The sequence below is a fragment of the Pavona decussata genome, unplaced genomic scaffold (assembly GCF_977016875.1).
Source record: "Pavona decussata unplaced genomic scaffold, jaPavDecu1.1 SCAFFOLD_140, whole genome shotgun sequence".
Lineage (NCBI taxonomy): Eukaryota > Metazoa > Cnidaria > Anthozoa > Scleractinia > Agariciidae > Pavona > Pavona decussata.
This window is the reverse complement of record NW_028145553.1, coordinates 1,854,469-1,868,808: the sequence shown is the minus strand read 5'-3', so window position 1 is coordinate 1,868,808 and position 14,340 is coordinate 1,854,469. Positions and strand designations below refer to the sequence as shown.

The following is a 14,340-nucleotide window of genomic DNA, read 5'->3' as shown; positions in this document are numbered from 1 at the left end:
TACATTCAGTAATAAAGAGCAGTTTTTTGAACACAATATCCCATACTCTTTAGTATAACAATGAAAAATTAGGCAGAAAATCAATTTTATAATACTGTCTTGAGAAACTACTATTTCAGAATGTAGGTACTGTAATACTGTCTTTAAAAACTACTATTTCAAAAAGAAGGTAATACTGTCTAAAAAAAATATTTCAGGATGCAGATAAAACTGTCTTGAAAAGCTACTGTTTCAGAATGTAGGTCCAATACCGTGGACCTACCCTTGGAAAAAAATCGATTTTTGGCTGCAAGAAAAATATTCTTTAAAAAAAGCTTCCAATCGAATCAGTGTGTCCTAAAACGACTACTGAGACACTTTCTTTTTAGGCCTCCCAAGGAACCAGGGACAAAGAAATAGCACACAAAAGATGAAGCCAGGGTCAGCGTTCAACAGAAATTCTTTGTCAGGGCGTTATTTGCACTTAAAAATGATTCCAAAGGGAGTTTTACGACACGCCGAGATCCCTGAGGACATAAAGGAGTGAAAAATGCCGACTTAAAAATTTGGTCATTTTTGCCCCAAAACCCTGGACCTACCCCTTTGAAAAAAGTAGATTTTTGAATCAGTGTGTCCAAAAACGTCCCATGAGACACTTTTTAGCGCTCCCAAGAGACGGGACACAAAGAAATAGCCCTTAAGAGATGAATCACCGTGAGGGTTAAACAGAAAATACTTTGTCAGGGTGTTATTTGCACTTAAAAATGATTCCCAAGAGACTTTTACGACACGCCGAGATCCCTAGGGACATAAACGAGTGAAAAATGAAGACTTCAAATTTTGGTCATTTTTTGGCCAAAAACCCTTGGAAAAAAGTCGATTTTTGGACGAAAAAAAATATTCTTTTAAAAACTTCCAATCAAATCAGTGTGTCCGAAAATGTCCTCTGAGACACTTTTTAGGCCTCCCAAGGGACCAGGGACAAAAAAACATAGCCCAGAGAAGATGAAGTCACGGTGAAAATTAAACAGAAAATATTTTGTCAGGGCGTTATTTGCACTTAAAAATGATTCCCAAGGGAGTTTTACGACACGCCGAGATCCCTAGGGACATAAACAAGTGAAAAAAGTGTGTCTGAGAATGTCCCCTGACAAGCTTTTTAGGCCTCCCAAGGGACCAGGGACATAAGAAATAGCCCTCAAAAGATGAAATCGGGGTGAGAGTCAAACAGAAAACTCTTTGTCAGGGCGTCATTTTCACTTAAAAATGATTCCCAAGGAAGTTTAACGACACGCCGAGATCCCTGGGGACATATAATAGTGAAAAATGCCGACTTCAAAATTTTGCCATTTTTGGCCAAAAAGCATGGACTTACCCCTTGGAAAAAAGTCTATTTTGGACGAAAAACAGTTATTCTCTTAAAAGCTTCTAATCGAATCAGTGTGTCCGAGAATGTCCCCTGAGAAACTTTTTAGGCCTCCCAAGGGACCAGGGACACAGAAATAGCCCATAAAAGATGAAGTCAGGGTGAGAGTTAAACAGAAACAAATTTGTGAGGGTGTTATTTGTACTTGAAAATGATTCGCAAGGGAGTTTTACGACACGCCGGGATCCGTAGGGACAAAATAGTGAAAATAGTTGACTTCAAAATTTTGTCATTTTTGGCCAAAAAGCATGGACTTACCCCTTGGGAAAAAAAAAACATATTTGCACTAAAAACAGGTATTCTTTTAAAAGCCTCCAATCGAATCAGTGTGTCCGAAAATGTCTCCTGACAAACTTTTTAGGCCTCCCAACGGACCAGGGACAAAGAAATAGCCCACAAAAGACGAAGTCAGGGTGAGAGTTAAACAGAAAATTCTTTGTGAGGGCCTTATTTGTACTTAAAAATGATTCCCAACGGAGTTTACGACACGCCACGATCCCTAGGAACATAAACAATTAAAAAATGTGACTTCAAAATTTGGTCATTTTTGGCCAAGGGACCAGGGACAAAGAAATAGCCCACAAAAGATGAAGTCAGGGTAAGAGTTAAAGAGAAAATTCTTTGTGAGGGCGTTATTTGTACTTAAATATGATTCCCAAGGGAGTTTGACGACACACCGAGATCCCTAGGGACATAAAATAGTTAAAAATGTTGACTTCAAAATTTGGTCATATTTGGCCAAAAAAGTCGAATTGGGGACGAAAAACAAATGTTCTTTTTAAGCTTCCATTCGAATCAGTGTGTCCGAAAATGTCCCCTGAGAAACTTTTAAGGCCTCCCAAGGGACCTGGGACAAAGAAATAGCCCACAAAAGACGAAGTCAGGGTGAGATTTAAAAAGAAAATTCTTTGTGAGGGCCTTATTTGTACTTAAAAATGATTCCAAACGGAGTCTTACGACACGCCGAGATCCCTAGGGGCATAAACAAGCGAAAAATGTCGAATTCAAACTTTGGTCTTTTTTACACCAAAAAGCATGGACTTACCCCTTGGAAAAAAGTCGACTTTGGGACGAAAAACAAATATTCTTCTAAAACCTTCCAATCGAATCTGTGTCCGAGAATGTCCACTGAGAGACTTTGTAGGCCTCCCAAGGGACCAGGGACATAAAATAGCCCACAAAAGATGAAGTCAGGGTGAGAGTTAAACAGAAAACTCTTTTTCAGGTCGTTTTTTGCAATTAAACATGATTTCAAAGGGAGTTTTACGACACCGAGAGATCCCTATGGACATAAACAAGTGAAAAATACCGACTTCAAAATTTGGGCACTTTTGGCCATAACCCATGGACTTAAACCTTCGAAAAAAGTCGATTTTTGGACGAAAAACAAATATTCTTTTATGAGCTTCCAATCGAATCAGTAAGTCCGAAAACGTCCCCTGAGACACTTGTTAGGATCCCAAGGGAGTTTTATGACACGCCGAGATCGCTAGGGATATAAAGGAGTGAAATAAATGCCGGCTTCAAAATTTGTTCATTTTGCCCCAAAACTTTGGACTTACCCCTTGGAAAAAAGTCGATTGTTGGACAGAGGACAAATATGAAAACGTCCCCTGAGACACTTTTTAGGCCTCCTAAGGAACCAGGAACGAAGAGACAGCCCATAAAAGATGAGGTCAGGGTTTGGGTAAAAAATAAGATTATTTCTCAGAGCGTTATTTGCACTTAAAAATGATCGCCAAGGGAATTTGATGACACACCGAGATTCCTCGGCGCATGAAGGAGTGAAAAATGCGACTTCAAAATTCGGCGATTTTTGACCCAAAACATGGTATTTACCCCTTGGAAAAGATTTTTGGACGATAGACAAATATTCTATAAGAGTTCTATATGAGGGTTTAACAGGAATATCTTTGTCAGGGCGGTATTTTTATTTAAAAATGATTCCCAAGGGTGATTTACGACACCACGAGATCCCTAGAGACATAAAGAAGTGACAAATTTTTTTGACATTTTTGACCAAAAAGCCTGGATCTACCCCTTGGAAAAAAGTCGATTTTTTGACGCAAGAGAAATAGTCTTTTAAAAGCTTCCAATCGAATGAGTGTGTCCAAAAACGCCCCCTGAGACACTTTTTAGGTTCCCAAGGGAGTTTTACGACACGTCGAGATCCTTAGGGACGTAAACAACTTTTGTCATTTTTGACAAAAAAAAGCCTGGACCTAACCCTTGGAAAAAAAGTCGATTTGTTGACGCAAGAGAAATAGTCTATTAAAAGCTTCCAATCGAACGATTGTGTCCGTAAACGTCCCCTGGACGCCTATTTTTGGGCGTCCCAAGGGGTCTGGATCAAAGAAATAGCGCATAAAAATATGACGTCAGGGTTAGGGTTAAACTCCCAATCTTTGTTAGAGCGTTAGTTGTACTTAAAAAGAATTATTTCCAAGGGAGTTTTTCGACAAGCCAAGGTCCCTAGGGACAAAACCGGGTGAAAAATGCCGACTTCAAAATTTGGTCATTTTTGACCCCATCCTCCCTAACTCCCCCAATCCCCCCCCCCCCCTCCCCCCCGACTGGAAAAAATTCGATTTTTGGACTCCCGAAAAATATTCATAAAAAGCTGCCAATTTAATCAGTGTGTCCGAACACTTCCCTTGGGACGATTTTTGAGCCTTTCAAGGGACCAGGATTAAAGAAATTGCCCGCAAGAGATGACGTCAGGGTTAATTTTTGGTGTAATTTTTCATCCTTATGGTATAGACTATAATTTTCGGCCTCATTTTCCTACCAATACCATAAACTACGACTTCTGGTGTAATTTTCATACTTATATCATAGACTATGATTTTCCCCTCATATTCATACTAATACTATAGACTATGCAACCTAGTTCCCAGGGTCTTCCTGCTTCCTGGGGAGGGAAGAAGGGAGACCCTGGGAACTAGGTTGTAGACTATGATTTTGGTCTAATTTTTATCCTAATACTATTGACTATGATTTTGGTCATGCGAACTGTGTGAGCAAATTTTCTTTTGTTTTTACCATCAACATGACGGCAATGCAAACCACCTATAATGGAACGAGCGATTCGCAGTCGAATAACCATTTGAAATTGTCCTCTTCAAACTCATTCGCATCGGGATAGCCAATTCGGGATAATTCCCTCAGAATCGTCTTCCTCTGACTCATTCTATCCGAAATTATCTCTTACACAAAAAAAACTTATTAAAAATGTGTCAATTTCATTCAACTTTGTTGTTGTTGTTGTTGTTATGCTCGTTTAACATGACCGCCATTTTGCGTTTCCCGCGGTCTTTCCTGCGCTGGTCTATTGCGCATGACAGTTGGTGGTTACCAATCCTCGATCCAAGCCTCCCGGGTTATTGTTCGGTTTTCGTAAAAATTTTCCCCAGCGGAGGGTGGACTATGGAAAGCCGTTTCTGTTAAAAGGGTTGAACTCAAGTTTTGGATTCCAAACCGGGATCTGGATCTTGACCAAAAGGAACACGCCTCAAGGGTGCCTGACGTCAAGTCTACAATGGATTCAGAACAGCAGACCTGCGCCTTTTCGACGGTCTGTTTGCACTAGACCCAGATAACCTGCAGCCCCACTGCGTTTTGTTTCTAGGCGCGTTGTTTTGTTGTTCGTTCTTTTGTTCTCTCTACCAATAATGTGAGTCGTTGCAAACGGTGCCGGTCGCCCCGATTCATAACAGCTGGCAGAAACACTATATGCCGACCTTGAAATGTACGTGGTACTCAACTCATCGTTTCGTTCATTCACCTTTTTCATCTTGATTTGAAAAACTGAAGTTAAGGACGTGTATAAATTGCATTTTATTTCTTGGGTCTTGAGATTCATGCACCAAAATTGCAGTGAATTAAAGGGAGGGGTTCACATTTCAGCGCATGTGCATGAACCTCATGGCCTTAAAAATCCCACTCACATGTACTTCAGTAATCACATTCTATAGTTAGTCCAAGCAAAATGACTGAAACTGACAGAAAATGCTAGTGGATTGTACTAATATTGTCGATATTGAATTTAACCTTGACCCGTAGGATTTATTCCACGGTTGATGTGTTTATAGTTATTTGTATGCGAAATAACGCAATCATATGAAAAAATTACCACCCAAGTTACCTATTTCCTTCCGAATGGTTCATAAAGAACGAATTAAATTAAACAGGCTTGGGTCATAGCGAGCAAAGGCGAAAAGGTATTTTGATTCATGGACATGCGCAGAACCGTGAACCCCTCCCTTTAAAGTACTGCGATCAATCTTTCGGTAACGCAACGTAAAAGCAGTTCCATCACTCGGTTATACAAAGGTTACGATTAACCTAGAGTTATTGCGCAAATTTGGGAAGAGAATGTTGTAGATAATTTTTTTCAAAAAATGCGCAAACAATCTACATTTAAGTAAATATCTTAACATCTCATAACGTAATGTAATATCTACATTTTGTCTAGAACACGAAATTTCAAAAACTTGTTCGAAACTGGCGTCAATTATCTTAACCAAGACAAAGAAGCGTTCCTGTATATCACTTTCTAGGTTGGTGTCCATTTCTGAAAACTTCCGTTTCTCAAAAATTTTAAGCATAAGTGCAAGGACAACCTGGGAGACTCCCGGTTCTCCATACTCTGACCCTATTTATTTCAGGCCGAAAAGTGTAATTTTTTTCATATTTTCTCAGGCCTGCCTACAAAATTCATACGTGGCCCCTAAATGTTCTAAAATTTGACCCCTTTTCCAGACTTTCAGACTAATATGGTTAAAAACTGTTATTTATACCCGTTCTCAGACAAAAAAGCTAAAAAAAAATTGAAATAAAAACTCTTGGGGCGGCACTTAGTATCTGTGTAACTTATATAAGGGAGCCTCCCCCTCCTTTTAAACCCTGAAAAACGAGAGCCCTCATTTTGCTGTGAAACCGTCTGGACCTTACCACCCAAAGGCCCTGCCACACACTTATGTTTGTACTTATCCTTGCGTTGACATTGAAAACCTGACTTCGTATTTAGCGGGAAAAAGGCTTTAAGGGGCAGTGTCACCTATTGAAAAAACATATTTCTATCGACGAAATCGTTAAAATAATGGTTCAGTTTTGTTAACAGTAATCCCACTACTACACAGAAACTAGTGTTAATTATCTTCGGCCGCGGATGGCCAAGATTGAAATGGATTGCAACTTGAAAAAAAAATGGCCAATTTTTTTCCTGTTGTTCAAACGTATTTTGGAGAAATCGCTAAAAAGAACTGATTATAGTTTGTTCTCCAAGAGAAACCACTTAATATTTTATTCTCGATGCTCTAAGAGCAATTTGATGTTAGTGAAAACGTATCTTGTCAAACATTTGAGCAGTTGTGACAAAAATACAGAGAAATCTCAGTGACAGTGCCCCTTCAATTAAGTCAAGACGTGCGTTTTTTACACCCCCCATTGCATCTGGGAAACGCTCTATTTTCACGCGCTTTGTGACATGTTGGAGTGTTTGTTCTAAATAAAAATGGTCAGGTGACAACGAAGTTGAAAGACACTTTTCCACGAAGCTCTCATCTCCTTCCTGGTCACTTCTTCTTCATCGTAATTTGCTGTCTCAGTTTTGATTCGTTGACTTGCGGCCTTAGAAATTCGGAGAGCAGCTGACTTCTGATTGGCCACTTCTGAAACAGAATGCACAAAATACAGCAGAGTCAAAACTCGGCTGCGCTCTCAGCAGGCCTACCTGAAGAACCGAAGTACTTTGCCTTACCTTGTCGCGCGCGCGCGGCCTGGGACGCGGGAGCAGACGCAGGAGTGTGCATTTGTTTTCGGTGGAGGGTGGGTGGGGGAAATCACTCATTGTCCTGCCCCAGACAGCTCCCTTATTTTACATTGGTTGATACTCCAAAACAAGGTTGGACACCTTATGATTTTTACACCGTAAACGAAGTTTAAAAAAATCAAAGTAGTATACGCCTCGAACCTGGGTCATTTACTTTATGTCTCCTATCCTTATCCACTTACTAGGGTTAGGGGTAAAGTCGCACTTTCAGCCTGAGTTGCCCACATGGCCAGGGCGTAACCCGATTTTTGTGGCCTGAACCAGGAGTATTACTACTTCCCAATGAATAAGGTGCCAGTCCACAGCAGGGTTACCCAAAGCAGTGTGTCGCCGGTACCCATTCATACACCAGTTAGGGTGAAGAGAGACAAAGTGGAGCAAACTTTCTTGTGTAAGGAAGCAACCCCTACCGCGTCTCCACCAATCATACACAATACAAAGGAAACTTAACGTACATCAATAGCTTTTGTTTGAATTGCCACACTTTAGAATTCCATCGATAGACTCAACAGCCAGAACCACCTTGTAGAGCATAATAAACAGCACCGCAGGGAAGTACTGTTCAGAAGCTTTTATTTGAATGATCAAACTTTAGGATTAAACTCATGTACAAAATTTCAAGTTTTAAATTTAAGTTCCAAGTTTATTGTCGCCACTATGAATGAAATTACAAGTGTAATAATGATAAAATGAAAGTGGCGAGGAAGCCAACGAGAAACCACAAGGCTGTTTTAAGATAATAGGCTCCCTCTATCATTCAGTAACACTTAGAAGACTGAGAACCACCATGCATGGCAATAGTAAACGTTGACACATGAAAGTGCTTGTCAGTAGCTTTCATTTGAATGGCCACATGCCATGTTTACTTGACGCATGCTTTTTGAAAGGAATAGGAAACTTAACAATGAACTGAGAAGTCGACAGAAGTCCAGACTTTAAACGACTAAAATAATAGAATGCTCATTAAATATCAACTTTTGATCGTTGAAAATGTTCTCAGTTTTCCACACAGAAAAAACAATCTCTGTGTCTCTAGTTTCAGTCAGTGAATTCTTGAAGTGTGACCATTTTAAAGAAAGGTTGTTCAGCACTACATTTCTCGTGGTTCTGTCTGTTGGTCTTTTGTAGTGTACGTTTTGGATACGGTAAGATGACTGAAATGCCTTGAAAACCAAAGTTGCCAATTTTAAGTTGAATTGCTGAAATGCCTTTCGAAAACGGAGGCAAGTCTCGGGGGCACCCAACGAAAGTTTTCTCTCGGATCCTTTGAAACGCTATTTTAGGCTACCTGGCGTGACTTTAAAGCTCTGTAAGTTCATTTTAGGTCGCGCTATAATATTTTTATCTGTTCGGTCATTCTAGGGCAACCTGAGTCTTTTCTAAATTACTAGGGCATCTTTGTCCATTTCCCGAAAACCTTAGGTCTTATTTCCTTTCCGAAAATCTTAGCTGACCTTTTCTCGGCACCCGAAACGACATTTTTATCAATTCAAAAACACTAAGCCTTAAATTTCCCATATCACGAAAGTTCGAAGTGAAAATTCTCTTCAGAAAATTGTACAGATAATTTACCGAAACGATCTGTTGGGTGCCCCTGAAGTCTGCAACTAAATGCGCACATTATATATGGACGGCCAAGATGTCGCATAATCTCCAAGTTTAAAATTAATTAGTTTGGTTCTTTCCCGGGGACTGCTGTAGGACATGTTTTAAGTTATTGTCGCTCGCCATAGTGACTTGAACTGGGACTTTTGCTCAACAGTCTATTACGAGAAAATCAACGCACATTTTTAAGCCGTGTGATTGCAGAGGTCAAACTTACCAGCTCGTCTCGTCTCTTAACAAATATATCGTTGCTTCCTTTCTGTTCCAATTCGGCGAATGAAAAGAGTTAAAATTTTCCTTTCTGGAACAGTTTCAAGTCCTTCATGGGCTAAAACGTAACACTAAGTTGTTTTGTTTCTTTGCGGTTTTTAGAAATTCTTTGATTTTCGCCCCTCCTTTACCAAGCGCTATCGAAGTGCGCTCTGAAAAATAATCAAAACTGTGATTTATTATTTACTTAACAACTGAAACTGTCCAAATTAACACATCTTTGAGCAGAGAAAGTAAACTATTTTCTCGATGAGTTTTCCAAATGCCTGAAAGGCTCTGTTATCACATTTTTGAAATCATCTTGTTTTGAATAACTCCAAACAATGGAAACTCATTAGTTCAATAAACTTTGTGGCTCTCCAAAGTGCTTTTTTATCTTCTTCCTTGACTATCGTTTGGCCCGTCACGAAATTCGTAAAACAACTGAAAACTCCTCGATGTGAATCAGAAAGTTATGACAATGAAAATGGCTATTTTTCGTGTGCAGTGGAAATTCCTTTAACAGACAACTGAGTAAGAAGGTCTTCTAGAAACCCATAACGGTACTTCTGTTTTTCTCATTTCTGAGAACTCTTGATAATCACCGCGAAAGAATGATTGCCCTACAAAATGTTTACATAAAGAGATACGTATGCTTCCATCGAGATGGTTCAATTTGGCAAAGACCTGCATTTGAAAGAGACCGACCGAAGCCCGCAAATGACTGTTTATAAGAACTCGCGATTCGTACAGCAATGTAAACATCTCTGTTGTGATTGCAGTTTAGCACTTCATTTTATGATTATTAAAGAGATGATTTCCCTAAACAACTCTTAGGAGGCGAGTTTCAAATGTTGCATTCATGCATCGATAGCTAGCCTTGATTGCTCTATTTTAGGCTAAACGATTTCTCTAATGCATTGGCAGTTTATATTCTAGTGAAGTCTCATTGCATTGATCACGGGGCTTACCTCAATGAAAGGCCGAAACATGCCGCTTTTGTCCTCCAAGTTGTCGTACCTTCGCTCGGGCTGATTCTCACTGCGAAGCACACAGCGGAGGTGAGAGATGTAATCTATCGCCAATAAAAGGATATTGAGCCTCGGAAGTTTAGTGTCGGGTGGTACTTGCGGTAAGGTTTTCTGTAAGTTTAAATACGCCCTCTTCATATTCTGCGCTCTCACTCTTTCGCGGAGAGCGTTGGCAGACGGAGTTTCAGAGCTTCCTTTACGGCGTTTTCTGGGCATCTGTTGATCCGTATTTACAGGGAGCGGAGCGTGACTTAACTTTCCCATGGCTTGCGAGTCTTTAGCACTTCCAACTCGGAGAATGTACGCGTTATGGCTTCGGAGCCCGTCTAGTTAGAGCTGCATGGAACATAATCCTTAATGCAGTTTGAAGACAGCGCGCTACAAATGCGTACGTGTGTACCGTCGTGATAACGTGGTTAATTAAATCTAGATAGCGAATGCCGCCTGGAGTTCAGATGTTATCCGGGAATGCCGCAACGCTTTGCGCATTCAACACTGGCTTTGATTTCTCTGGGCGCGAATTAAACTATCTTTAATTGTCCTGGCGTGGAATTAACTTTACGTTGCAATTCCTTGATGAGGTTTTTATTGGGGCACGATAAATGTCCAATTTGCGCGCGGGAAATGAGTCGGCCTACCCGCCTTGCACAGGCGAATGTTCCTTAAGTTTCAACAACGATGAAATAAAACGATCGATTTATCACTAAATGCTCTCAACAGCTGGTGGACACAAACTTTCTGCGGTAAAATATTTGATGACCTCGAAAACGAGGGACTTGTTTGAAAGGCGATTACTTGATTTTGGGTTCGATGGCACTGCTGTGCGCCTTTCTGATTTGTACGAACGATATCTGACGAGAAGAAACACACGGATCTTGCCATGCATTTCCAGCAGAACTAGAGTGGATCAGTTTTAAAGGGATAACCTTATCGGAAATAAACGGTAGGGGACAAATTGATCATGACCGCGAAAGACCAAATTATCAGGCAAGGCTAGGATACGTGTGAAACATAAATTCTCTGTTTGTGATACAGGTCTCTTCTCACATCGATTTTGGCTACGATCCTAAAGTTTGCCCTTATTTATCGATCAACCTAGGGCATGTACATAACCTAGCTTTGTTTTGGAATTCAGACGAATTCATCGACGGGTTCTGGTTTGCGTCAACTCTAAAAAAACCTCGTATCTTTAAATACTTTAAATACGCGAAACTGATCCAGTCAGTTGCTATTAACCGCCAACAATATGCGCAAAGTAGCGTTAACAGCCAGTTTGAGAACTAGACTTCAAGGTATGATGAACGTGTAATGGAAAGACAGGACCCCGGATCAGGCGTGACTTTTTGTAATTGTGTACCTGTATTCTCCATGATAATCCTCGAGAAAATTCCTTTTCAAATTAAGAAATTGTCCGCAAAGCTCAGTTTAAAGGCCTTTTAATCAATTTGGGGTACTTTTGTAGTTCTTCGGTTTACAGAATGGTTTAGAACAAATGAAATTAAAGAGAACTACCAAACATGCAGTAAAAAGTGGCTTTCTTCTTGTGGCTGCTTTCACATTTCTTGCAAAGAAAACTGAGAACTAGAAAGAGAGAGATTAACACAATTAAAATAAATTCGAAGAATTTCAAAGGCCAGGATAACAAATGAAACTCACGCACATATGAGCAAGGTTTTCAACTTCAACAGAGCTTAGCCGCAGTCAAATGAGTCAAATTGCGGACTTCACCCCATAAACGATTTGAGAGTCCGTTCCAATATTTCCGGGTAATTTTCTCCGCGATGCTTCTGGCAAGCACATGTTTAACAACTAGTTTGTTTCGTGTTGAAAGCAGATGCCTCAAAACACATGCGAGAGTGTGCAGAGAATGGGTCTTGACTTTTGTCAGAGTAACAAAGTGGAAATAAACGGGTTTTCTGGCTGATAACGATGTTTTGTCTCTTTAAAGGACAAATTCTACGACTTGCACAATGCGAATTCTTTAGGTACTGATAAGTTGGCCATTGCCAGAACATTCTGATGTCCAAAGGGGTTCAACTGAAGATGTGGAATTCGATAACAGAATGAAAGCTACCCGTGACATCTGGACAAGCCGGCAGGTTGACTCCATTTTGGTTTGACCCATGTCTGTGTGTGTTGATGATTCGACGATAGAATTAAACTTTCATTAAAGACGAATCGGAAGTGATAAACGCGTGTTAAGGCGAGAATAATTTTTATTTGCGTTCTGCTACCCCTGCGTGTGGTTCGGTTGAGACTAGCACTTGTCCATTTTAAGCATGTTTTCAAGAGCTCCGGTTCATAATTCGATCACAGGAAAGCTAGCAATAATCGGTGCTGTCGTCGGTCCGAACTCGACAACTGACAAGAACGCAATGAACCAATCAAAAACGCCAAAACATACGTCCGGCCGGTTGCCAAGCGCGGGAAAGCACCTTAAGTCAGAGACTCAAAAGTTAGAACCACCTTGTACAGCATAATAAACATCACCACGGGAAAGTACTGCTCAGCAGCTTTCATTTGAATCGTCGCACTTTAGGAATTTATCCACAGACTCACAAGATAGAACCACCCTGTATTACATCAGGACAACACAGACAACAATGACAAAGAACAACAGAGGGAATGACAGCTAGAACCACATTCAATGATTGACAATTTGACTCGCTCCAGGCTCGCGCGCTCTAAAAAGGCGCTACAAAACGGCCACTGTTGAGGATCAATACACAACTTCTTAGATTGCAATAAAGATAACTCATGGAACTACTTGATGTTATTTCATGATCAAGATTATTTGATCTTTGAACCGATTTTCTATTTTAGAAGAACAAATTCAATCGAAATATGCCGGGATAAACATAGCGATTTACCTTAATTCATTCGGGGGCACCCAACGACAGTTTTCTCTCAGATCCTTTGAAACGCTATTTTAGGCTGTCTGGAGTACCTTTAAAGCTCTGTAGGTTCATTTCAGGCCGCGCTATAATATTTTTATCTGTTCGGTCATTCTAGGGGAACTTGAGTCTTTTCGAAATTACTAAGGCACTTTTGTCCATTTTCCGAAAACCTTAGGTCTTATTTTCTTTCCTTTCTTAGCTGACCTTTCTTCGGTATCCGAAACGACATTTCTATTAATCCGAAAACACCAGGCCTTAAAGTTCCCATATCACGAACGTTCGAGGTGAAAATTCCCTTAAGAAAATTGTAGAGGATTAAGGGCCTTTCGAACAGATAATTTACCGAAACGATCCGTTAGGTGCCCCTGTTCATTTCCCTTTTACTTCATTATTGGTTCTCCAGTCTAGAATATCAACATGGTGGTCGTATTAAATGCTGACAAAAAGAAAGTTGTTCGTATGACAGCGTAATTATTGCTAGAAAAACGCCAGGAGTAGTTTTTCCAAGACCTAGCAGTCTCAATTATTTATACAATCGCACGGATTATTTCACAGCACAAAAATTCCTCTATGATCCGAGGGCAATATCAATTGTCGTAAAACAAGACTCATATCGGGATTTCAAGGAGAAGCAGTTATAGAGTGAAGAGACAATATTATCAGATAGCTTGTGTCTTTCCTGCATCACTCATCGTAAGCTTATAACGTCGTTACCTCAATTTCCGGCCGAAATGAAAGCACGATAAGACCTATTTCATTACACCTTTACCGGCTTCTTTATCCCCAAAAAACCCCGAAAATTTTAACGCTTTCCATTACAAGAAGGAATACATGTATCTAAGAACTTCAATTGCTGCCCCATCGACTTTCTTATTAAGACGAATGGTTAATTTTTGAAAACCTAAAGTAAAAATCCAACCTTCAATTGTGAGAAGTTGTTCAATCCAATTTTACGTGTGTAGATAAAATACAGGTGTGACGTTTCACATGAAACGGAGTTGTATTTTTAAAATTTACGTCAACTCTATCGTATTGTGTACAAGGTGGTTTTAACTTTTGAGTCTGTGGGTGAAATCCTAAAGGGTTACCATTCCAATGAAAGCTACAGAGCAGTACTTTCCTGTGGTGCTGTTTATTATGCTATACAAGGTGGTTCTAACTTTTGGGTGTCCGGGTGAATATTCAGAGGAAATTGGTTACTTGTGTTACTTTGTCTTCCTGCCTCGCCGTATGGCATTTTTCTAAATGCGAAACTTCGTAATAAAAGTATTAATTGACACCTTCTCTTCTGGTGCTCTTTCTTATATTCAGTTTCTGTCT

General features: G+C 40.1%; 1 protein-coding gene across 1 annotated transcript; it reads right to left on the bottom strand.

Annotated features, from left to right (window-relative positions):
• Window positions 1-5,224: 5,224 nt before the first annotated feature.
• Window positions 5,225-12,619, bottom strand: LOC146466927 (transcription factor 24-like). The gene is made up of 2 exons (XM_085126450.1): window positions 10,064-12,619; window positions 5,225-7,077 (listed from the first exon to the last, which is right to left on the bottom strand). Exons 1-2 carry the CDS (start codon window positions 10,385-10,387, stop codon window positions 6,982-6,984), a joined length of 420 nt encoding a protein of 139 aa, XP_084982576.1. The 5' UTR covers window positions 10,388-12,619; the 3' UTR covers window positions 5,225-6,981.
• Between the last annotated feature and the right edge of the window lie 1,721 nt (window positions 12,620-14,340).

Bases quoted from the DNA above. Each gene is read 5' to 3' on its own strand.
- LOC146466927 (XM_085126450.1), bottom strand. From the start codon at position 10,387: ATGGGAAAGTTAAGTCACGCTCCGCTCCCTGTAAATACGGATCAACAG. The intron at 7,078-10,063 runs GTAAGCCCCGTG...ATTCTGTTTCAG, and splicing joins TGTTTCGGCCTTTCATTGAG to AAGTGGCCAATCAGAAGTCA.